The sequence below is a fragment of the Rhinatrema bivittatum genome, chromosome 9 (genome assembly GCF_901001135.1).
Source record: "Rhinatrema bivittatum chromosome 9, aRhiBiv1.1, whole genome shotgun sequence".
Taxonomy (NCBI): Eukaryota; Metazoa; Chordata; class Amphibia; order Gymnophiona; family Rhinatrematidae; genus Rhinatrema; species Rhinatrema bivittatum.
The window spans coordinates 65,115,940-65,142,006 of NC_042623.1; the positions used below are offsets into that span (position 1 = coordinate 65,115,940).

Genomic DNA, 26,067 nt, shown 5'->3' on the forward strand with positions numbered 1-26,067 from the left:
GAGGCAGTATTTGCTGGATCTCATGTTTAGCAGATCAGCGAATGCACCTGGAACTTTGGTTCTGAAGCAGGAACCATAAACCAGAGCATTAATCAGTACAGAGCCTCATTGCTGAAAGAGGGAGGAAGCCCTGATGCAATCCGAAAGATATGATAGAGAGGTTCTCTTGGTATTGGGGCTGACATAGCTGGCATAGTGATATGTGACACTAATACAGTTCTTGGAAGGTACATGACCTAGAACTTTTCGAACCACGTGGCTCGAATTAGAGAACACATCTCAATGGGAATGCCGCAGAAGCGGGTACTTACCATCCAACGTGGATCGCTGAAGGACGAGTCAGTGAAGATTGCTGGCTCCGTGGATTCCAAGTGTTATTGAGGGAGTAGACGCCCGTCTCAACTATGATGCCTGGTATGGTGGCGCAGGTGTAGAGGAGACAGGCTGAGCATGGCTGGCGCAACCACGGTAGTATTTTGTGGAGGGCCACAATCCCCCATCGATGTCGGTGGGGCACGCCTCGGGAACAGGGGAGCCGATTAACGAGCTCGTGAACCCGGCCCTCATCGCAGCAGCTCAATGTCTCGTGACGCCAGTGCAGAATTCTTTGGAACTCGTTCCGGTGTTTCTGGAGCACCAAGGACTGCCAAAACTGTGAGGAACAGTGCTGATTGCAGTGATGATGTTGCTCGGCCTGAGCATTGTCCAGCATCGAGAAGGATAGCACCAATGTGTTGGATGGCGTCGGTGGCGGATGATCACCGTGTCGGTGATGATGCATGCCACGGTGCTCGGCCCGGTCTTTCCCCAGCGCCGAGATGGATGCCCTCGCTGTCGTGGATGGCGACTGATGACGGACTGTCAGCATGCCTGCACCGCTCCTGGCACTATGTAGTGTCTTAGGCTAAAATGGGGCTTTAATAAGAACCCAAAGCATGGGGCACTGTGTTTAGGTGAGGGTATTACGTGGCGGTGCTATGTCAGTGTTGGCGGCCTCAGCGGCCTCGAGGGTATCGTCAAAAATATATATGAAAAAACGTCGATGACTCGGCCAGAGTAATGATGACAGTGACGGAGCTCTGACAGCATCGGCGTAGGTATCTATAGGAACGATGTGAATTCGAATAATCGAAAAAACATCGTTGGTATCGGAAAAATGATACCGGCATCGACGGAGTCGATGACCGCATCGATAGGAACGTCGAAGACACTGATGGAAACGACGTGGGTGTCGAGGGATCGATGTATGGAGGCGGGTGCCAAGGGCATCAGTGGCATGGTCACGGGCATTGACGGCATGGCCACGGGCGTTGACGGTATCAATTGGATCGACTCGGGCAGCAATGGCATCCATGGCATCAATGCCCATGTCCGTCGCATCGATGACCGCACCCGTGGAATCGATGCCACAGGTGCAGGCACCGATGATTCGACATGGGCATCAATGCCACAGACGTGGGCACCGATGCCATGGATGTGGGCACCGATGGATTCAATGTTGGCACCAATGGCATCGACCTGGCATCGATGCCCATCGATGGAAAGGTCCTGGGCTTCAATGGCATCCATAAAATAAAGGATGGCATTGATGGAAATGACCCTGGCATCGATGAAAGTGCCCTGGGCGACAGTGGCATTGACCTGGGCATGGATGGCACCGACGAAACAAGGTGTACGTCTATGGCATCCATCTGGGCAATGAAGGCACCGATGAAACCCAAGGAAAAATCAGTGCCATGGATGAAAAAACATGAATGGCACTGATAGAAACGATGCAGGGACGATGGCATCAGAGTACCGCGGGAGGAGGGGTACCGATGGCATCTAAGAATCCAGGACGGTCCGAAGGGGGTACCGATGGTAGCGACTGACTGCGCGAGGGTACCGAAGAATCAAAGGACCTGAATCTACAGGGGCCCTGGCGGCAACGGAAACTGTGGAAATCCCTGGCCCACTAGTGCTAATAACCAGGCACAGTGTCACAGAGGGACACTCACAGGTTATGCGTGGCTAACTATGAAACATAGGGAGAGGGAAGGCCGCAGTCGATTGGCAGGCCAGTGAGGTGACAGGAACCAACCGAAAAACAGGGCATAGTACTCACCGAGCGTCAAATAAATGTACGCGAAGGGAGACCAGTGCAGGGAAAAAGTGTTTGTGAAGTAAAATTTTAAGTGTTTCAATGAGGAAAATGTGTTAGAATTTCTCACAGAGCTCCTAACCACTATGCTTACTGCAGAGTGGAAAAAAGAAGACTGAGGGAGACACCTGTGGCTCACAGGGATAATTGCAGGCTGAGCATGCTCAGTGCACTCAGTGTACCAGTGTCAGTCAAAGCTTTGTAGAAACTTTGACAGAAAAGTTTTCCATACAGGGCTCCATCCTGTGATGTCACCCATGTGTGAGGACTACCATCCTGCTTGTCCTGTGAGAACACCTGTTACAGGTAAGCAACACTTGTTATTTCAAATACTGTGCATTATCTCCCCCCAAGAACACATATTTCGTAATGAGCTGATTTGCATGCAAATCAGATCATACTACATAATCACATGGCTTACCTGAAAAATCGCAAGCCACATTTTCAGGAAAGTTAGCTACAACTTAAAAGTTGAGTTAACTTTCACCAGGAAAATCAAGACATTAACACACTTCCCAGTGCTCACTGTCCTATCCTTAAAGGGCCCAATCGGCCCAAATAATAACCCTTCCTCTGTTTGCTGTAAAAGCCCTAGGAGTCTTGAGAGGCGCACACACATTCATCCTGTCACATCCTGGCCCCTCCCTCATACCGACCCCTGTTTAGCAAAGAATGTATCCAAAACCCCCTTGCCATTCCCTTCAAACCCCCACCCGCCAGCTAGTATCTGTTTCCCCATTGTGGTCTAGTGGAGCCTGGCATGCCCCCAACTCTTCAAGCTCACTTCTGCCATTTGTAAAATGGTGCAAGTTGGCCACAGGAGGACTTTTCCCTATCACATGATGGGGCAGCATCTCTTACCAGTAGATTAATTATCAGGTAACAGACATCTCAAGAGGATTGTGATGTCTATTAATGGTATCATAAAAAGAGACTGGCCAGGTTAAATACTATACAGTTTTTCACTGTTTTAAAATGCAAAAAAGCACAGAACACATGTTAAACCATAGACATTATCATAGTGATTATAAAATTGGCATTCCCTTAGGGGCGGATTTTAAAAGCCCTGCTCGCATAAATCTGCCCAGATTTACGTGAGCAGTGCCTTGCGCGCCGGCGCGCCTATTTTCCATAGGCCGCCGGCGTGCGCAGAGCCCCGGGATGTGCGTAGGTCCCGGGGTTTTTCGAAGGGGGCGTGTCGGGGGCGGTACCGGATGGCGCAGCGTTTCGGGGGTGGGACCGGGGGCGTGGTTTCGGCCCGGGGCATTTCGGGGGCATGGCCGTGCCATCCGGAACCGCCCCCGGCTCGAGTCTCGGCGCACCAGCAGCCCGCTGGCGCGTGTGGATTTACGTCTCCCTCCGGGAGGCGTAAATCCATGGATAAAGGTAGGGGGGGGGTTTAGATAGGGCCAGGGGGGTGGGTTAGGTAGGGGAAGGGAGGGGAAGGTGAGGGGAGGGCGAAAGAAAGTTCCCTCCGAGGCCGCTCCGATTTCGAAGCGGCCTCGGAGGGAACGGAGACAGGCTGCGCGGCTCGGCGAGCGCCAGCTGCCCAAAATTGGCAGCCTTGCGCGCGCTGATCCAGGATTTTAGAAGATACGCGCAGCTATGCGCGTATCTTATAAAATCCAGCGTACTTTTGTTTGCGCCTGGTGCGCAAACAAAAGTACGCGAACGCGCTTTTTTTAAAAATCTACCCGTTAGGTTTTTAATTTTATGTTAGACTTGATGCATTCTTGTCTTACTTGAAATCTTAGAATATTGAATACATTCAGTATCACTCTGAATATTCTATTTTTGAGAACTTTATTGCTTTTATTTATTTTTTTTGGGAAGTTAAGCTATGGATACACTCTAGCTATTGAAATTGATTTTTTAAACTGGTCTCATCTTTTCAGAAATGTAAATAAACCCCCAAATCTTCTGAGGAGTATATTTATCCATCATTAGATATTAGAGATATTTTTCTCTTATTATTGATTTTTTTATTTCTGAGAACCTTAAATGTTAGCTAATTTGATTAAGCCTATACCAGTGCTGTTTATGACTTATAAAGTGTTTAGTATGACACGTTATTTTAGAAAGCTTCAACCATTGCTTATTACTATGATAAAATTGACATGAGGCAAGTGGCACCTTATAGACAAACCAATTTATTGAGGCATTAGCTTTCGAGGACAGAGTCCACTTTGTCAGATATGGATATGATAAAGTAATCTGTAGATAATTACAGATTTTATTTTGCAATGTGTGTGTAAAAGAATGTTTGTGAAATATCTGGGTATGTTCTATAGAAACTGGATTTGCTGGAGTTTATTTATTTATTTAAAAGGCTTATATTCCATTGCGTCTTGTGCAGATCACAATATAAAATGTACGTCTTCATACAAAATTCAACAAAAATACACATATAAGTCACAAATATTCATAAAGCAGTATAAAATAAATCTCACTGTTTATAAGTTTCTTATATAACATGGTTTTGACTACTTTCTAAACTTGAATAAATCACTTTCCTCCCTGACCTTTGAGGGTAAGGTGTTCCAGAGTGAGGAGGCAGCATAAGATAAAGCTCTCAATCTAGTGAGCTGATGTTTATATTGCTGAATATTCCATTGAAACGTAAAGTGCGGGTTGGAGTATACCAATGTAGCATTTGAGCTACTGTACATTCATGCTCTAATTGCAGCAATTTATGGATTAAAGTTAATATTTCCAAATAGGCTCTCGACTTAATGGGTAGACACTGCAGACTCAATAATACTGGGGTAATATGCTCATGCAAGGCTATTCCAGCGAGCATGATGTAATAATTGTAGCATGCGAATCAGGTTTCCAGGAAGGCCCACACATAAACTGTTGCAATAGTCTAATTGCCCTAAGATCAGTGATAATTTTTTATTATTATTGTCCAGTGTGGAGGAATGGCCCTGAGAGTCAAGGCGGAAAAGAGGTGCAAGGAGGAAAGGAATCGGGGGAAAAGGAAGAAGAGATGAGTGAGGAGAAAAGGACCTTTGGGGTGGAGGGAGAAAGGAGTTTGAAGAAAAATACCCAGGGGGAGGTGTAAGAGAAAAAGAGAGTAGGAAAAGAATTTGGAGAGGGGGAAAGAAAGGAATGAGAAGAAAAAGGATCCTGAGTGACAAGGAGAAAGAGAGGCGTGAGGAATAAAGACTCTGAAACAGAAGGACAGGGAGAAAAAGAGGAATAGACCTTTTAGGAAGGGATATACGTGATGTTCACAATTGTCTATAGGTAAGTATTCAGTGCAAAAAATGTAGCAATTGGCAATAAAACAATTTCCAAAATACTGGAGATAAACTGTGACTGTCAAATAGCTTATTGTGAGAATATGAGTCTGGATGAGTAGATTGCAATCGTTTCTTTTCTTAATTTTTTAAAACTCGAGCACTATTTGGAGATATTGGCATCACTTCTACTTCCTATTAACCTCAAGGTTATTTTACAAGAGAAGTAGAACATGAAAAATTAATGCAATTTTAATTAGACCATAAGTGATGCCATGCAGAGTCAGACCAAAGGCCTTTCAAGCCTTGTATCCTGTTTCTGACCGTGGCCAGTCTGGGTCTCAAGAATCCAGAAGAACCCAAAGAGCAGATCCGTTCCTTCTTGCTGACTGCAGGAATAAGTGGTAGCTTTCCTCAAATGTACCTGGCTAATAAAAGTTTATGGACTTTTCCTCCAGGAACTTTCCAAACCACTTTTACATTTAGGTATGCTAGATGCCTTAATCATGTCCTTCGGCAATACATTTCACAGCTTGATTGTGCGTTGAGTGAAATTATACTTTCTTTGATTTGTTTTAAATCTGCTGCTTGCTAGTTTTATGAAGTGTCCACTAGTACTAATGCAATTTAAAATGGTAAAGAGCTGTCCATTATTTACCAGCTACTCTAAACTCATGGTTTTCTAAATCTTTGTTAAACTCCTCTATCACCTCTTCTCCAAGCTGTTTAACCTCTCTTCATAAGGGAGCTATTCTATTCACTTTATCATTTTTGTTGCCCTTCTCTGTACCATTCCTATGTCCGCTTTATCCTTTTTGAAGTGGAGTGACCAGAATTGCACACAATATTCAAGGTGTGGCCGCATATAGAGGCATTATGATACTCTGTTGTATTTTCCATTCCTTTCCAAATTATTCCTAACATTTTATTTGCTTTTATGACTGCTGCCACACACTAATCTGAAGATTTCAGTCTAATGTCCATAATGACTCCAAAATCCTTTTCCGGGGAAGTGACTCCTAACATGGAACCCAGTCCTGTGTACCCATAATTTGAATTTTTTTTTCCTATTTGCATCACTTTGTACTTGTCCACGTTAAATTTCATCCCTCATTTAGATGCCAAGTCCGACAGTCTCTCAAGGTCCTTCTGCAGTTCCTCTTTGTCATCTCTATTTTTTTTTTTTTTAACAACTTTGAATACTTTTGTATCATCTGCAGATTTGATCATCTCACTCGTTACTCCCTTTTCAGATCATTTATGAATGTTAAACAGCACCAATCCCAGTACAGATACCTAGAGCACTCCACTGTTTACTTTATTCAGTTCCAAGTACAAATTTTAAAGGGATCTCTGTAAGGAAGCATTCAGTTTATATAGTAGATTAATAAAATTACATTGTTGTATTGTTTTTTTCTAGTCTGAACCAGAAGGCTTTTCTCATTTCCACTTATATGTTTGTGCTGCCTTCCTTGTCAGATGGAGAAAAGAGATCTTGGAAGAGAAAGATTTTCAAGTAAGTGGAGATGTGATTTCTTTCTCTGCAGAAACCTTGGAGTATTCTTCCAGCAGAAAAGACATTTATTAAATTTATTTTTGTAAGATTGTCTATGAATGAACTTGGGACAACACAGCAGTAGTAACAGAAGAATTGGCAATGTCATGCTATTTGGAAGCATCATTTTAAAGCTCTTTTACCTGAAGTGATTTATTACATGTGGCAAAATGCATGTTTCTGTGCTCTGTGGAAAAAAATTGTAATTTAAACTGAAATAGGTATTGAAGTAGGTTTCTAGAGAAACAATAGTGAATTGTGATTTGGAATCTGTCAATAGGGGACTTCTGAGGGGGGAAATTGAGTAAGTAAGGGAAAACCGCAGAGCTTTGGAAAATTAAAACAGACGTTATGGGGAACTAATCCTTTCTGAGAAACTTCAGAATGATAGCTTTATAAAAGAAACCACCCTCTTGGTTTTCTGACTGACCAAAAGACAATGTTTTACACTATGTTAAAAAGAAGGCTCTACCCAGCTTTACCACTTTATCTTTATATATATATATATCTTTATTTATTTATTTAGGCCCTGTACCACTAGTGTTTTCTAGTCATTTTGACCACTGCTTTAATAGTTACTGGCTTCTAGCAGCATTTGGAGTGATATTTAAAGGTACATAGGCAAGACTGAATGTTCATTTGATAGTAGGTATTATGATGTTGAACTGAAAGGCCTGAGGTGGATTTCAAAGATGAATGAATACTAGAATAAAAAGCTTATCTTGTACTCGATCATGAATGAGGAACTAGAAGCAATAGTTTACAGAGCAGATTCATACTGAAACCTTGAAGAGTGGAAGACAAAAGAAACAGCGGAATTAGAATGAACTAGAGAAGGAATGTGTTAGAGTGGGGAAAGCTGACATAAAGGACCCTACAATAACTGAGACATTAAAGAATGAAAAAGATGGTAAAGAAAAAAGCAATCTGGAATGAAAATGAGTGCAAATGAGATAAAGTTAATATAGTTGACATGATATTTGTGAGAATAGTATATGTAGCTAGAAAGAAAAAAACAACAGATCAGAAATTATCTTTCTTTTGGCAGAAGGAGAGAAGATAGCAAAATCTGAAGCATTGACAATGAGAAATTGGAGCAGGTCATGAAACCAGGAGGGAAGGATCAAATTGAAGTTGAAAATTTTAGTTTTGCTCATATTCAGCATCATATGAGAATTAAACACCCATGGTAAATTGGTAAAATGAGGGAAATTTTGTATGAGATAGCAACAGAAAGGGAAAGAGTAGGAAAGGACAGATTTGAGGCAATAACAGAAGGCAAAGGATATGTTGAGAAAGGCGGCCTCGAAAGGCCTTGCATTCTGTTAAGAAGGGGGTGTTTTAGTGTGCCCTTGGGCCTCAGCCCGACCCCAGACGGATCCAGGACCGAACCGAGGGTTGACGGGGTGTTCTAGCATGGCAGACGGTCTTACCCTCTGCCAGGCCTGCAAGCTCCCAAGGCCAACAACATGATGTTGGAAGTTGAATGGTCCTCCGACCATTCCGAGCACTTCCAGACCTGCTGCTTGGATCGGCATGGAGCAGCAGGCCTGGCCTGAGGACGAGGGCAGACGGGCCTTAACATGAAGACATGACACCAAGGTTGATGCAACGGCATCACAGATGAGGGCTGGAACAAGACATGACACCAAGGCTGATGCGAAGACATCATGGACCAGGGTCGATGCAATGGCATCCCGGACCAGGATCGATGCGACGACATCAGAGATAAGGAACTTGACGAAGTCCAGACAAGACGAGAAATTGGGCGGAAGGACATTGGCACTGTCTCTCAGGGTGCCCTACTCAGCCCACCTTCACGGGCAGACCCAATGGGCTGGTTGCGGTCCACCCTGTCCCACTGCACGCCCTACACAGCCTGAGGAGGCTGGTCACGGACCACGTGGAGAGCGGGACAAGCGCAGGGAAGAATCCAGCCGAGGCAGAACTTCGGAGCCATAAGTCATCCGGAGCTCCACAAAGGCTGGCAGGACATGACGGCTCAGGAGCACAGGAACGAATTCCACCTGCAGGCCACTCCATGCTCGGGAAAGACGTCATCTGAGGAAGCAAGACCTGACAGGACCAGAAGGCTCAGGAGCGCTGAAGACACAGGAACAGGACAACAAGGAACTTGGGACATCAGGAAGCAGAAGATCAAGACGAGACACCAGGACACCTGGACAAGGACCTCAGGCACGAAAACTTGACATGACATGAAGACGAAATGATGAGGAGCTCCACGAAGAAGACCTGACGGAGCTCTGGCAGGCAGGAGCCTCCAGAGTGAAGTAACTCCGATGCAAGGCGAAGATGTAATGCGAAGACAGCTCTTTTATAGGGCTAGGCAGGAAATCCGTCCATAGGTGGGGCCAGCACACTTCCTGTGTCTGGCCCTTTAAATTCAGTAGAGAGGCGCGGCCGCGCGCCTAGAGGAACAGGAAGCAGCAGGAGCTTGTGCAGGACAGCGGCCTGCACCGACGTCCGCATCAGAGGCAGCAGGGCTGGGCCTGAATGCAGGCCCCGATGACGGCAGCGGCTCCAGCCACTGCGGGAAGCCCCGGGGGTGGCTCCAGTCGCCAATCCAGGCCGGGGCTTGCGACCTCCTGCGCCAGGGGTCCCGAGGACGTCGGCAACGGCTCCATGCCGCGTGATGGAAGGCAGAAGTCCGCGGCTCTGGCCGCGGTGAAGACCAAGGCTAGTTGGGTGGCCTCCGGGCTGCGAAAATAACTGAGGCCACGGCTCCAGCCATGCGGGAGGCCCACGGGCAGGGTCCATGACAGGATAAGAGCAAGAACTCCAGGTACAGGTGTACGTAAAGAACAGTGAACAAGGAACTGACTTTTCAAAGATGCTAACTGATAAAAGTATAAAGAAGAAGCGAAACAAAATGTTAAAACCTGGAAAAAGTAATAACATTCCAAGAAGTGAAATGTCATATGTGGTTTTAGGTGCCGAAAAAATATAAATAAATCTGAAAGATAAGGGTGGGATCGTAAGGCATGATTGGCCCAACAGAGGATGTATACTTGTGGCAAGAAAATTTTAGAATGAGAGGTCATGTTATAAGGCTCAGAATAAGCATACTCAGTGGTAACAATAGGAAAGATTTCTTCATAACTCAGAAAAGAGGCAAATATTTTCTGGTAATTTAGAGAGTTTAGACCAGGGCTTCCCTAATCTGTCCTATGAACCCCACAGCCAGTCAGGTTCTCAGAATATGGACAATAAATATGCATGAGAACTTAGCATATTCTGGGTTTCCAATGTATGCAAATTACATCTCTTACATATTGTTATGTATTGCCACTCACGGGACAGCCGCACAAGCAGCTGCACTCACCCCGGGACCAGCGGGCCGTGCTGCGGCAGGACACCACCGTGTGATGCAGCACAGTGGGACGCTGCCAGGATCACTGCGTGCCTGAAGTTCATTCTCTTAAGGGTCAGCAGAGGGAAAAGGCCACGATGTCCTTGGATGATGATGTGACTCTTCACCCTATAAAAGGGCCTCCCCGATGTTCTTCTTTGCTTCAGCAAAGTTTTCCAAGTCTGTCTTCAGTCACAGTCATGTCTTCAGTTTCAGCCACAGTCCTCGTCTTCAGTCTCAGCCTTTGTCACAGTCCTTGTCTTCACCTTCAGCCTCTGCTACATTCTTCAGCTTCAGCCTTGATCCACATTTGTCTTCAGCTCCAACCTTCGTTCAAGCCTGCCTTGTCTTCTGCCACAATCTTCAGCCTGTCTTCGTCTTCACCTCAGTCCTTCAACTTTGTCCATAATTTCAGATTTCTGCATTTTCTCCTAGTCTGGACTTTGCAAAGACTTGTTCACCTACCATCGGCGCAAAACTTAGGGCCCTGCCCCCGAGGTTGCGTCAATTGTGCCACGGCAAGAGGGGTTCATGCTCATGCTCACAACATACATTCATTATGGATGTTCTGACTGTCTGTGGAATCCCCAGGACAGGTTTGGAAATTGGTTGAGATTACAAATACATATGATAATTTGAAGTGGGGTGAAGGTGTAGCGTTTTAATAACTAGAGAAAAACTATGAGTGAAATTGTTAGGGTAATCCCCAGAGTATAGTAATAAAGATCATAAAGCAGTCTGAAGGGCAGAGAAAAAAACATGAGGGTGAGATGAAGGGAAATGGGCCAACAGGAGAGACCGTGTTGTTAGACTTCCTAGTGAGACAAAAATCTTTCCTCTAACTATCTATCTTTCCTCTAACTCTAATCCCAGTTAGAATAACCCCTGTTTTATTGTAACTTTTTCTTCCATGCACTTGTTATACTTTTGTAATGTATACTCTTATGTTTTAGTTATGTACGTTATAATGTATTGCTCACCCCTTGTTTTATGTAAACCGACATGATACGAATCTCCGTGAATGCCGGTATAGAAAAACACAAATAAATAAATAAATAAATTTTAAAAAAAGGATTGACAGAAGAAAACTAAGATCTGACTCAGTAAGATTCTTTCCCATTCTGTGTTGATGGGAAAAAGGATTAGTGATTCAGGCAAACTGGTGGAGTGATACATGGGGTGGGGGTGGGAGGGAGAGAGATTGATGCACAGTGATCTGACGAGACATCTCTAGGCTTCAGGGATCCACAGTGTTTATCCCTGCCTTTATTAATTCGTTTACTGTTTTGTCCTCACCACCTCTTCTGGAAGGACATTCCAATTGTCCACTACCCTCTCCATGAGGAAATATTTCCTGATGTTGGTTCCAATTCGTACCCCCTAGAGTTTCATTTTGTGACCCCCTAACTCTTCTGTTTGCTTTCTAAAGGAAAAAGTTTGAAGATCATGCATTATTAAAACATTTCAAGTATCTGAAGGTCTGTATCATCTCTCCAACACTTCCTCTCTTCCAAGGCACACATTTTCAGATCCTTCACTCTCTCCTCATATCATCTGATACAGATCACACACCATTTTGCTCATTCTTCTGTGAACAGTCTCCATCCTGTCTCTATCATTTTTCAGATATGGTCTCCAGAACTGAACTTAGTACTCCAGGTGAGGCCTCACCAAGGACTTGTATGAGGGCATTATCACCTTTTTTTTTCCCTTACTAGTTATTCCTCTCTCTATGCAGCCCAGCATTCTTCTGGCTTTAGCTATTGCTGGGACCATATCAAAAGCTTTGCTGAAATCTAATAAATCACATCAAGCGTCGATCCTTAATCCAATTCTCTAGTCAATCAAGTTTATCTGACAGGATCTTCCCCTTGTGAATCCATGCTGCTTTGGGTCCTGCAACCCATCTGTTTCTAGATAGTTCACTGTCCTTTTCTTCAGCAGAGTCTTCATTAATTTTCTCACCACCAAGGTGAGGCTTACTAGTTTATTGTTTCTAGCCTCCTCTCTGCTACCTCTCTTCTGAAGCAGGATCATCACAGCTCTTCTCCAATTATGCAACACCACTCCTGTTTCCAGGGAACTATTGAACAAGTCTTTCAGCAAACCCGCCAGCAGATCTCTGAACTCCGTTAGTATCCTGGGAAGTACCTTATCCGGCCCATGGCCTTGTCCACTTTCGGTTTTCCTAGCTCTTCCCATATATTGTCTTCTTTAAACATAATTTTATCTACCCCATCCCTATCTACAGTCTTCTCAACCAGCAAAAGTGCTTCTCCAGGCTTGTCTGTAGTGAACACTAAACTGAAGTATTTGTTTAATATTTCTGCCATTTTTCATTTCTCTGCACACATTGGGGCGGATTTTAAAAGCCCTGCTCGCGTAAATTCGCCCGGATTTACGCGAGCAGGGCCTTGCGCGCCGGCGCGCCTGTTTTCCATAGGCCTGCCGGCGCGCGCAGAGCCCCGGGACTCGCGTAAGTCCCGGGGTTTTTTGTCAGGGGCGTGTCAGGGGCGGGGCCAATCGACAGCAGTCGATTGGCCCCGCCCCTGACACAGGGATTTACGGATTTACGGATTTACGCCTCCCTCCGGGAGGCGTAAATCCGTGGACAAAGGTGGGGGGGGGGGGGTTTAGATAGGGCCGGGGGGGTGGGGTTAGGTAGAGGAAGGGAGGGGAAGGTGAAGGGAGGACGAAAGAGAGTTCCCTCCGAGGCCGCTCCGATTTCGGAGCGGCCTCGGAGGGAACGGAGGCAGGCTACGCGGCTCGGCACGCGCCGGCTGCCCAAAATCAGCAGCGTTGCGCGCGCCGATCCTGGATTTTAGACGCGCGTATCTACTAAAATCCAGCGTACTTTTGTTTGCGACTGGTGCGCCAACAAAAGTACGCGAACGCGCATTTTTTAAAAATCTACCCCATTGTTTCTTGTCACCTTTCAATTTCACTATACCACTTCAGGCTTCCCTTCTTTCTCTGATGTATCTGAAAAATGTTTTCTCAGCTTGCTTTACCTCTTTGGAAATCCTTTCTTCCATTTGATCTTTTTACTTTCCTGGTTTCTTTCTTCATCTCCCTCAGTTTCATCAGGTATTCTTCCCTGTGTTCCTCTTTTGGGGATTTTTTATACTTCTTGAATGTTCTTTTTAACTACATTTTTTTCAACCACCTCCTTTGAGAACCAGATCAGTTTCTTTTTCCTCTTACTTTTGTTTACTTTTCTAACATATATATTTGTTGCCTTTGTAATAGCTACTTTTAATTTGGCCCACTATTGTTCCACCAATCCATTTTCTCCCAGTCTTCTAGTTCTTCCCTCAGGAACTTTTTGACAAAGTCATTGTTTTTGAAATTCAAAACTTGGGTCTTCATGTGACTTCTCTGTATTTTATTTGTGATATCAAACCAATTATTTATTTAATTAATGAAATGTATAAACTACTTTCTCAATTTAAAACAATTCACTCAAAGTGGTGTGCAGTCATAAATATTCAACATATTAAAATCATAAAACAAAGAAAAACAGTATTACAGACAAATTATACATTTTACATACATCAGATCATATCATTGATCATCAACCATAACATCTGATGATCACTTGTGCTCAAGTGGGCACCTGTGCAGACACTGGAGACATTATCCTCATTTGCGAGCACTAGGTTGAGTATCACACCCTCCCTCATGGGTTCCATTACCATTTCTTTGAGCAGAGCCCCTTGAAGATCATCTGCTATCTCTCTCCTTCTTGTTGATTCTGCAGAAGGGATATTCCATTCCACATCCAGCTGATTAAAATCTCCAATGAACAAAACAGTTCCCTTCTTACCCTGCTTTTGATATCATCAACCAGATATTTGTCCAACTCTTCTGTCTTCATTGGAGGTCTGTAGACCACACTAAGAAGCATCATCATTTTTTTTTTTAGGACAGCCCATAATGCTTCTTCCCTACACCACATCCTTCACATTTCAGTTGCTTGAATATTGTTTTTTTACATAAAGAGCTACTCCTCCCCCTTTCCTGTCTTCTCTGTCCTTCCTTAATAAGTTATAGCCCAGGATGGCCATATCCCAATCATGAAAACTCAGTGAATCATGTCTCTGTAACAAACGATGTCCAAGTCCACTTCCACTATTAGAACCTGCAGATCTAGGATTTATTATCCAGATCACAAGCATTTGTAGTCATAGGTTTCCAACTTTTCTCCCTTGGTTTGCTACTCTTCCTAGTCACTTTTTCTGCCTTTTTGAGCTGATTGATTTTATTTTCTCCTCTCACTTCCTGTATTGCTTAAGTGTTACATGCCAATTTCATTGACCACCTGTTGCCACTCCCGCTCTGTAGTTTAAATGCCTGATAATGTATGATCTGAATTTCTTGCTTAGCATCTTCTTTCTGTCAAGAACAAATATTGACCATCCTTTCCATATAACATTTTACTGCTTCATATATAGCTCCTGCCTCCAGTGTATCGAAAACCACTTTCTTTATTCCATGTTTTGAGCCAGAAACTGAAGTTATCTATATAGCAGAACATTTCATTCCCTTTCAATGAAAAAGTAATACTTCCAAAAAGGCAATTATCTTTTTTTCCCTAGATTTTGGAAATCTGTCTGTATTTCAAGGATACCATTTCTAGCAAAGTCATTGGTCCCAGATGGATGATAACATTGATATCGGAGTCTCTACTTTCTTCTATAATTGAATTAACTGTCTGGTTAGTATTTCTGCTGGCTGAGGATCCTGGAAGGCATTCAATTGTTGTCCCCATCAAAATGATTTTGCAAGTTGGTTCCTCTGATCGAGTCTCCCAGGAGAAACAGCTTCCTTTTATGACATTTGATAATGTTTAAGGGTTTCTGGATACACTGGGTGACTACATCCCTTTCCGGCATCACTTCATTTTCTATTGCTGGAGCTTCTTTGTTATACAATGCAGAAAAGGTATTATGTAAGTGTAATGATGGAGAGACTGGGTGGCTCGTCATCACAAGCCTTATTCAGACAGAGCCCACTGTTATCCATTTATTTCTAGGTTTCTGAATCCTGGATGTCTGACTTTCTGACTTTTCTGTGGGAGTGGGGATGGGTATTCAGGATGCTGCACAGTTGGGGAAATTGGGTATCGTATAGTCACATGCATTATTCTACCAGAACCCACTGTAAACCATGTATTCTTGGGTTTCTGAACTCTCTGTGGGAGCTGGGGGAGTTATTCCAGATGCTGCAAGAAAAGGGAAGATTTTTGAAACCTGAACAATTCTTCTTTCAAGCGAGTCAATTGCTTTTTCATTGCAGACAGCTGAAAGAAAATTGGAAAATCTTTAAGTCTCCAAATGGTAGGCCTTGGACCATAAGCACCACAATTGTTACACTGAATATAAGACATTCTGCTAATAGTACTTGGAACTTAGGTCTTATATTATTAATATTACCTAAGTCCTTGGAAGAAATATTTAAGAAGAAAATACCCTAGGGGAGGGTGGGTCTGGGGCAGGGTAGGTGGGAGAAAACAACTCTTGTAGATACCAGAAGGCTGGTATAAATAGGAACCTAACAAAAACATAGTTTTGCGGGGGGGGGGGGGGGGGGGGGCTGACACATACAAAATGTGTGATCTTGTAAGCCTTCCTTTCCTTTCAAAAGTAGATTTTAAAAAAGACATAGTTGTGAAAGCGAATTTCTGTCACTTTTTTTAAAATCTTTTTTCATTTTTACAAAAAATGAATGAAGAAAAATATTCCAAGATAACATGATCTGCCCATCACCATAAACACATTTTTAGCAAATACAGTAGTAATACAGGCTATCCTGGAGATCCATTAATTCACATAGCTAAGAGAGGATATGCCACTTATAGGAGAAATAAAAGAAAATTAAATTACAAGCAAAGAAACATAAACGTGATAGTACTGAAACATAATACTGATCATAGCATTTTGACTCTCTAGGCACAGGAGTAGAACTGGTTACACTTTTATTCTCAATAAAATATCTTAGTTCATCTGTTCAAATAATACATAACTGATAACCTGCAAACATAATTAAATATTTACATTGGTTTCTGATGCTCCAAAGGCTCTGACTTCCTGGCGCATTGCCAAAAATAGTCTCCTCCTTTCCTGCATGATCTTAGCTAGATTGGGGTAAATCCATATTTTTTGCCCCAAAAACAGCTTATAAGGATTGCAAACATACAGGCACCTGACCATGCAAAGGTCTTGTTGCAAAACATAAGACACCAAAAGAGTGACCAAATGGTTTCTTCTTCAATGGACTGTTGTAACAGAGCTGTAAATAATAATGTATATTATATTTGGAGCCACATCCTGGGTCATTGTCTGGCCATGTACTTGCTTCCCAACAAGAATATACTACATTTTATTCACAAGGGCATAGCCTTGGGAGCATTCCCCCATACTTCCACCAGACAGTTCTTCAACATTTTCTTTAGTGCTATACTATAATCCTAGGAAAATTCAACAAATAAAGATTAAGAGATCATGCTTCATTCTCCACTTGTTCCATCTTCCTATGGAGACAGACTTGTCCTGCATTGCCTCTGCATTGACTAATTTCAGACACTTCCTTTTCCAGTGCTTCAATTCTCCTAATGTACTCCTTGCAACCAGTAGTAGCCAAGGCCTTCACATTCTCAGATAAGGAACTTATATCAGAAGCATAAACATTCAAGGAAGTATCCAGTCTCACAAGTGCCATCCATATAGCATCAAAAGTACTGGGGGTTTAGACATCAGAGAAAATACAATAGCAATGGGCAGTGCTGAGATTCTTTACCACTAACCAGTACAGTTTTTCACTACTTGTAGGAAACATGGCCTGTCTTTACTCCCAACCACTCCCAGCTACTCCTCTAAAAGTGCAGTCCACTGGGCTTCTTCACCTCTGCTGCTCTTCAAAATCTTCAAAGACGCAAAGGTAGAGCCCACTCTTCTCCTCGGTTGCTCTTCATACGTGTCATCACTTGGGAATGATTCTCCTGTCAGGCCTTCCTCTTATCTCTCCTTTGGCATAGCCAATGATCAGACAGTCTCAATGAAACCAAACTCCCTTACAGCTCTGACACTCCTCCACAAGGACTCACTGAGGGAGAAGCTTCCTCCACAGAGCCAGACATGCATGCAAGATACCCCTCTGTCTTCTGTTGTGCAAAAGGATGGACCTGAGCCTCAGGAGTGGACACTTTCACACTTACCCTTTAATTTTGGAGGCATTCTGACAAGAAAATCAAACAATTTAAGGAAACCGGAAGGAAAGTTAGACAACTGAAAATAGTCCCACAACTCTCTCACTATCATCTTGGCACTCCCCCCCCCCCCCCCCCCCTCCCCCCCATGTCTTTTGCTTTTCAGCTGCTGTTTAGGTTATTCATGCTTCTTGGATTATGCAGGTGATCCATAGTTTAAGAAACGTAGGCCATGGTTCATTAAGGCTTTTCTACTAATCCATGTCTATGAAAAAAAAAGTTTAATATATTAAGCCCTTAGAATTAAGAGGACCCTCTGACTTTTATGTAAGATGTGTCAATTACAGTACTAGGGGCTTTGAAAGGGAATAAGTAATTCTATAGAAAGAACAAAGCTTGAAAATATGACATATAGAGAAGAGAATGCAAATACCAACTAACCAACAAAAAACACTCTTGACTGTTTGGAAATAGCAGTGCAAAGAAAAACAAGCAGAGAAAGTTATGTTGAAAGGAAATGGGATGATCTGAAAGCAGGTGAACAACTAGTTCCTGGTAAAGATCCATTTTGAACCATTGAGTTGCTAGCATTTAATCAAAATGAGCAATAAACTGAAATAGTCTTTAGCTACAAATGAAAGCAATGCAGTAGAACACTCAGTTGATCTAATAGAAATAGGGAAAGTAAGAGATGAAATCATCTAGGAGAAAGGAGATCTTACTGCAAGTAAAGTAGAGGAGGATATTTCTAAAGTGTGATGATAAAGTAACAATAATTAAAAAGAAACAGGAAACCATGAAAATGCAAAGTTTCAGGGATCTGGTTTATATGAATTATGACAAATATTCCACCTCTACCACTGTCAGATAGAGGTGGAATGACAGAGGATAGAAGTTGCATGAATGATTTTTGACACCAGGCTAGATTTCCACTGTGGCAGTTGGGGAAAAAAGGAAGAAATGATGCTTTCAAGGATGAATAGCAATTTGCTGATAATAGACTGAGCATTTCAATGAATACTGCAGGGGGGAAAGCACATCAGGGAATTAAATATGAGATTACTAGACAAATTGAAGTGTACTATTTCAGATAAAGAAGACATATATATTTAAAAATGTTCCGAGCTATCCATTATGATTGTCTGACATGCGGTAACATTTTATCAGTACTAAAAGTAGGAATTAACCTATTTAATATTCTTCAAGAAAGTATCAGTTTCTAATTAATTATATGAAAATCTACATAATGTGGGTTTTTTGCATGCAATAGAAAATAGTAATGCTAAAGAAAACTGGTTTTAGATTGTGGGAACTATGGTTTTACTTTTTCAAAAGTAAATATGCACTGTATTTATTTAGCACTTATGAATGCAAGAAAACTTCTTCCTGAATAAATCTGAAACAATATAATAAAGGTGATAAATCTTTTTCATGACTGTAGATCAGCTTAAATTGTCTGGTGAATGGAGGGTTTGTAAAATCTTGCTTGCTACTAGTAAGTACAATGTTAGCGCTTTTTTTTTTGTCAGGCATAATTACCTTTCATCTTGATTTTAAATGTTTGTCTGTTTTACTCAAATACTTTAGATGTTTTGTTTCAATATTCAAGTGCCATAGAATACCAGACTGTTTTACTGTATCTCACAATATTGGTAAGTGCTTGAAATCACCTAAAGTCCAAAAGCTAACTAGAAATTATCTGACACCTGCACTTTTTCAGCAATTATGCAGGTTTCTGTAATACAGGTAAAAATACATGTACATGCATTGTCACATGGTAACAGACATATAAAAGGGTTGATTTTGATACTTGCAAGTAGTTGTGCCAATCATCAGTGCTTCAAACGTGGCTACTGTTCGTATACATTCATAATTCAATCATTTTAAGAAAAGAAATCAATTTAAAATGGGGAGTTTACTTCTTTGTTGTATCAGAAATGACTGGGCATTAAGGTTCCAAACTCTTAAAAAGACTATTTGGGAAATTTAGATAACAATAGAGTAACGGGTTTGTAGGTGGATGTGAGGGGAAGGGGTTGGGAGAGAAGCTGGTATTCTGTCCTGGGGACTGAGGCTGACATCACAAAAATTATAGCAAGAATCATACATTACCACAATTCTTATCCTCTTCCTATATGAATTTCAAAACTTGTTTAATTCTTTTTAGGGTTTCAGACTATACAAATTAATTAAATTGCTTCTAGCATTTTCATAGCCAAATGATGATCTCAGTCAGACAGTGGATCCATTTCCATAGATCTCTAAAATATCCTTGGTCAAATACAAAAGGATTGAAGCCTCTTTTTATGTCTATAATATGAGGGTAACAATGTACTATTACTACTATTAATATTATTTTAAAGTGCTATTAGACATTTATTTTTATTTATTTTATTTAAAAGTTTTTATATACTGGAAATTGGGCAGGACCCTGACCATCTAAGCAGTTTACTAGTAAACACACATAATTAAAATGACAATACATATATAACAGACACACATAAAACACAGTCCCTGCTCAATGGAACTTATAATCAAGTTAAAACAAACATACATAACAAATAGGACTCTGTGGGAAATGTATTTATTGCAGAAGCGTGCTTACAATTTAAAAGCAGTTTAAAAAAAATGAGTTTTTAAACTGGATATTAATACAGCTGGAGAGAGAGCATGACACACCAACTCAGGAAGAGTTGGTGTGTCATGCATATGCATGTATTCCATGCATACAGTATGCATACAGTATGCATGTATTCCATGCATACAGGTTGACAAAGTAGAAAACGTGGAGTTTGGAGTTGGCAGTGAAGGAGAAGGGCACAAATATGAGCAACTTGCCCGATAAATGGAGTTCACAAAGCAGGATGTAGGAAGAGAGAAGATAGGTAAAGAGTTGTAGAGTGAATGTATTTATAGGCAAGTAAGAAAAGCTTGAACTGAATGCAGAAGTAAAGCGGGAACTTGAAAAGATGACTTACATGGTCATAGCGATGTTAATTTAAAAAAAAAAAAAAAAAAAGTCATGTAACTGAATTTTGAATAGATTACTTTGGAGAAAGACTGATAAGTGGAAGGCTTGAAAAAAGCAAGTTGTAGTATACGCCGGAGATTATAAGAAGGGGAATGAACATTTTGATAGATATTCAGAAAGGAAGGGATAGATTTTATTGATGAGGAAGAACCCGCACACTTCTGCAGTGTTTTGCATTTGTGTAGAAAAGGCATATGAGGTATCCAAGATGACCTCAAGGTTATGAGCCAAGAGAACTGGGTGGATGAGAATGCCATCCATAGAAACAGAAAAGGGAGAGAAGAGAGGAAGTGGTTTTGGCAGGGAGAAACAAGAAGTTCCATCTTGGCTATAATATCTTTAAAATTGCAGTGGAACATCTAGGCGGTGATAACAGACTAGCAGGCTGAACTTGGGGATTGGATTTGTGGTGAATTTTCTGGTGTAGAGCGTTAAATCTGAGAATCATCAGCATTAAACTGGTTCTGAAAACCATGGGACAACAGAGTTCCGAGGATTGATCATAGCTGTGTTCAGCAATAATTTTTTTTAGTAAAACATAGTGCTGGCTGTAGTAGGCTAGTTGTCAATATCTCCTACTCACACCCTCATCCCTTACCATGACCCATTCCTAATATCCTGCTCCCTTACCATAACGTATATAACTGGAACAGTTTTTACTGTGGAGATATTATAGATGCATCTTTATCATAATCAAAACAATATGAATAAGCATTAATTTTATCATTTGAAACAATGGAGAAATCACCTCTTCAAATGCCAGTTACTGTAGACCAGATTTTTACCGACCGTTTGAAGCCCATGGCACACCTACATTAACAAAATTATTTTATGGCATACTAGCCCCTCCTGGGCAGGTAATGCAGACTTGGAGAGGACTCGTATGGCCAAAAGAAAGAGGTAGGGAAGCACTGCAACCAAGGAGGAGCAGAGTCTCATTCTTGCATGATACACACAGATAAGATTGCAGTCTCACTTGCAGAGCCACTACAAAAACAAGAGAAAGCAGTGCCACAAGGTCTCAAGTACTATTTCCTTTTGCTACCTGCCCTGCAGTCTTCTTCCCCTGGGCTTGTTTTTCAGCCTTATGATTTATGTGAACAAAACAAGCACAAATCATGTTTTGTGAGCACAAAATACTTTTATGCACACAAAACATGATTTGTGTTGATTTTTTGTGCATATAAATCATGAATTCAAGAGACTCCTTTTTCCTGTCTGAATTAAAAAGGACACTCAGCTTATGCAAAAGGCTGAGCACATATTTTAATTTGGGTTTGTGCATTAGCATATCATTTGTTTGCTGTATTGGATGTTGAATTTATTATTTTTTTTACTGTGTGGTTGTTTATTTATTTACATCAATGTGTATTCCACCTGTTGCCAGAACATCTGTTACAAAAAACTTCACTGAATTTCAGCCTATCGATTTACTGCCTCCTCCTTACATCAGATCCTTGGATTTCCTGAAGCTAGGACCTTCACCTTTGAATGAACCACCGCTGCCTATGCTCTTATACTGAACCACACCATTCAGTGATCACCCATTATGATATCAGAGATACTTTCCCCCATTTGTTAGCACCAGGTCTAGTATTACTCCCTCATATCTGCGATGTGTTACTAACATAGAAACATAGAAAAGACAGCAGAAGAAGACCAAACGGCCCATCCAGTCTGCCCAGCAAGCCCCACACCCCTTTTTCCTCCCATACCAATCTTTTTCTCTTGGCTCTTAGTAATCCCTTGGTTCCACTTCCCCTTCACCCCCACCACTAATGTAGAGAGCAGTGTCGGAACTGCATCCAAGTAAAACATCCAGCCCAATTAGTCAGGGATAGCAACTGCCGCAACAAGCAAGCCACACCTACGCCCACCCGTCCACCCAGACTACGCAACTCAGTCCCTGCTGGCTGCTGTCCGTATTCAGATCCACCCCTCCTCATTCCCCCCACCGCTGAAGCAGAGAGCTACGCTGGATATGCGTGAAGTATCAGTCTTCCTCCCCTGCCGTTGAAGCAGAGAGCTATGCTGGATATGCGTGAAGTATCAGTCTTCCTCCCCTGCCGTTGAAGCAGAGAGCTATGCTGGATATGCGTGAAGTATCACTCTTTCTCCCCTGCCGTTGAAACAGAGAGCTATGCTGGATATGCGTGAACTATTTGTCAAACAGTTCTCCCTGCAAAGAATCCAGAATTTCCCTGCTTCAAGATGACACTACAGTTGGGATATTCCAACCAACATTTGGCTTATTCAAATAACCTATCAATAGCACCTCCCCTTTCATAGCAGTTTTCTAAATATTGTCATCTAATTCTCTATTAATTTCTACTTCCTGCAAAAGTATCACACCAATTTTTTTAAATACTTTTTATTTGTAAAAATGTAAAGTTAGGTTTACATATATTCAACAGATATATTAGAAAGCTAGATAAAAGACAGAAAAAACCTGCATAATCAATATATATACATACCCATATAAGAAATCTAATTCCATTGCTCTCTGCATTCCACAAAAGGTGAAGGGGGGTGTGAAACTGTTTAAACATCAGAAGAAAACAAACATGTCAATAGAAGATATAAATGATAAACCTACTGTAGAAACCTTCAACTAAATGTGTGAAACAAAACTTAAAGGACCTTTTCAGGCAAGAGAGGCAGACTCAGGTGGGGGAGAAATCTGCTGATCATGTATAAATTGAGTAGGATCGTAGAAAACATACTTAATACCTACCAGCTTGAAAATGCATTTGCAAGGAAAATTTAACCAGGTGAAATGCCATGTTTCAGGAAGTAGAACTGCTTCCTCCTAATTTGTGTGGACATAGCAAGAAACAAGGAAACTTTCAGATTGCAAAATAACATACTCTCTTATGAAAATACTGTTTCATCAGATAATCACTATAAGAATCCAAGAATAAAGTAACAATCAAAATAAAAGGAACAATATCATCATCTCCAGATTTCTCAAATATTACAATCAAATTAACCAAATCTAGTGCAGTTTGTTCAAATGCTACATTCCCATTAGCCTTTTTAAAGGGAGGCATATAGTATGCCCTAGAAACCAATGTCAATAGTTTCTCTGGAATATTAAGAGTCTCCACAGGATATTTCAGAAACATGTCCATAGGCGACACTAACTTCTATTTAAGAAAATTTATAAGCCTCAGATTTTTTTGCCTCATAACATTCTGAAGAGCTTCCATCTAATTTTGTATCATGGACTGTCCTTTCATCAACAAATTCCCAAGTTTTTGTACAATAGATAGTTTTTCTTCCATATTGTCCGCACTCTGCTTAATAACAGATAGTTCCTTATGGTTAATAGAAATATTTGCTGATAGAGACTGAAATTGCAAAAAAAACCCCAAAAAACTAAAAACTGTGCCATCTGCTTGTGTAACCCAGCAATAGCGCCCCATATTCCCTCCATAGTAACCATCTGTGGACAAGTCGATAAGGGCTTGAAGGGAGTTTGAAGAGGTGGACTCACTATTGCCAAGATCCGATCCTCAGCATCAGGGATCAGTGGAGTTGTAGGAAGATATCCCATGTTTAACAACTGAAAGCTCTCAATATGAATCTTAATAGCCAAAGAGGGATGCAGACAAGTATGCTGACAAGCCCCAAAATACTGCCACATCTAAAGAAAAGAAACTTTGCCCAGATAAGAACTTTAAACCAGAACTGAAGGATACTTATTAAGATCTGCCTGTTTGTAAGCTCCGGTAAAAATAAAACCACGGCAGAGGGACAATGCAGCAACTTAAGCTTAAAAGCAGAAGTCACAGACCGGCCAAGGGAAGTCCAGAGGTCAGAGGGACCCTCACCCTTAGATGAAGGAGGAGTATTATGAAAGGGAGAAAACGCTGGTGCTGGCATATAGCCTCGGTCCAGATGTTGCAGAACCCCCCCAAAGAAAAGGGGAGGGGAAAAAGACCTGCAATACGGCAAAGATCCTCCACTCACTACATGATTATGCACGAGCGTATGTATATTTATCAGCTGGAAAGTATAAGACAGGGGCAAATAAGGAGAAAGGGGATTGGATCCGAAGCAGCCCCAGCAACCCCCGCTATAGAGGAGGGAGAAGACTAGGTGTGGAGAGGAGACACCCTGCATGGCTTTGGACAGTGGCACGGACTCTGAGGTGGCGAGGAGCCGAGAGCAGCCCAACAGCTCTGCCAGTACCAGATCTGGAAGCAAGCCTCGTTCTTGAGACCTCCAGCCAGAGCCTGCTTCAGAGGTAAACAGAGGGAAATTACCTGAAGCTGGGACCAGGGGCAAGTAAATTAGCCATAAGTATTAATATATTAGGCAGGCTAAGTTTTATGGCATGTTTAAAACCACCCATGGTACAGAACTTTCTTTAGAGTCTTTAGAGTAAACTGATGCTTAATGGCCAGGATGTTAGAGACAGGAATTGTTATCTTCTAAATGCTAATCCTGCTAAATCTGATAAATAAAAGTCTAATTCTGAGGAGAGCACGTTGTTTTTTCATGAATTTAGGATCCTGAAATGAAGTGGGAGGGGAACTGGAAGTCTCCTGTATTATAATAGGTAAACAGACGCTGGTGGAACTACACATGACTGTCAAACACCATGTGCACAATCAATATATCAAATTAGAGTCAGAAGGTAACAAAATGTATCAAAAATACATATAAATTCGTTTACTGTTACAGTTTCACAAAAAATACAAAATGTAAAACCCAAACACACACACTCCACATTCATACCATATAATCCCAAATTTTCAAAGGCAGTTTGACAAATAAATGGAAAACTTGTGTATCATATCTCTGTGACTGCCATTATATTCAATTCAACCTATTGCTGAAACACACAACCACAATATTATTAATTCCCGCTATCCCACCCCCATTATACCCATCATGTGATACAGACTGATGTAAAGCTTGAAATACCATGGCTTCCAATGACCAAGTCACATTATTTGGGAGGGGGGAGGTTAATCTTTTCTGCTGTTTTGACTACCCAAGTCCTAAAAGAATGAGTCCCTTAATTGGAAGCATCAAGATCAATAGCTTTTAAGGCTCTCTGGATGATACTAGTAAATTGGAATTTAGTAACCTGTGAATTATCTGCATGCACAAGTATGCACTTTCCTCCTTTTTTCCTCATGACAAAAAATACCTTAGATTCTTAAAATGGACAGGTTACCTTTCCCCTAACTCTATGCAGATTCACCCTCTTCTTACTGAACTGATTCTGCATGACCACCTGGACACATTTACACCCTTACCAATGTCACTTTGATTGAATCAAATTTGCAGATGATACACAATTATGCAAAATTTTTAAAACAGCAGTGAATGTTAGGAATGATTTGAGATAGAATGGAGAATAAAACAGAAAATATCATATTTCCTCTGTACTGATCCATGGTGTGACCACACCTTGAGTGCTGTGTGCCATTAATGTTGCTTCATCCTCAAAAACATATAGCACAACTAGAAAAGTTGGTAAGGAGGGTGACAAAAATAATAAAGGGATT

At 41.7% G+C, this 26,067-nt stretch overlaps 1 protein-coding gene across 6 annotated transcripts in view; it reads left to right on the forward strand.

The window, feature by feature from the left end:
- Positions 1–26,067, forward strand: part of TBC1D22A (TBC1 domain family member 22A) — a 970,480-nt gene that overhangs the window by 730,821 nt on the left and 213,592 nt on the right. For all 6 annotated transcript variants that reach the window (XR_003858779.1, XM_029617099.1, XM_029617098.1 and 3 more), the window contains exon 13: positions 6,803–6,898. Coding sequence is in view for 5 of the 6 variants with exons in the window: in XM_029617099.1 (XP_029472959.1) it covers positions 6,803–6,898 (96 nt within the window). In the remaining variant the exon portion in view is untranslated. The remainder of the gene's footprint in view (positions 1–6,802; positions 6,899–26,067) is intronic.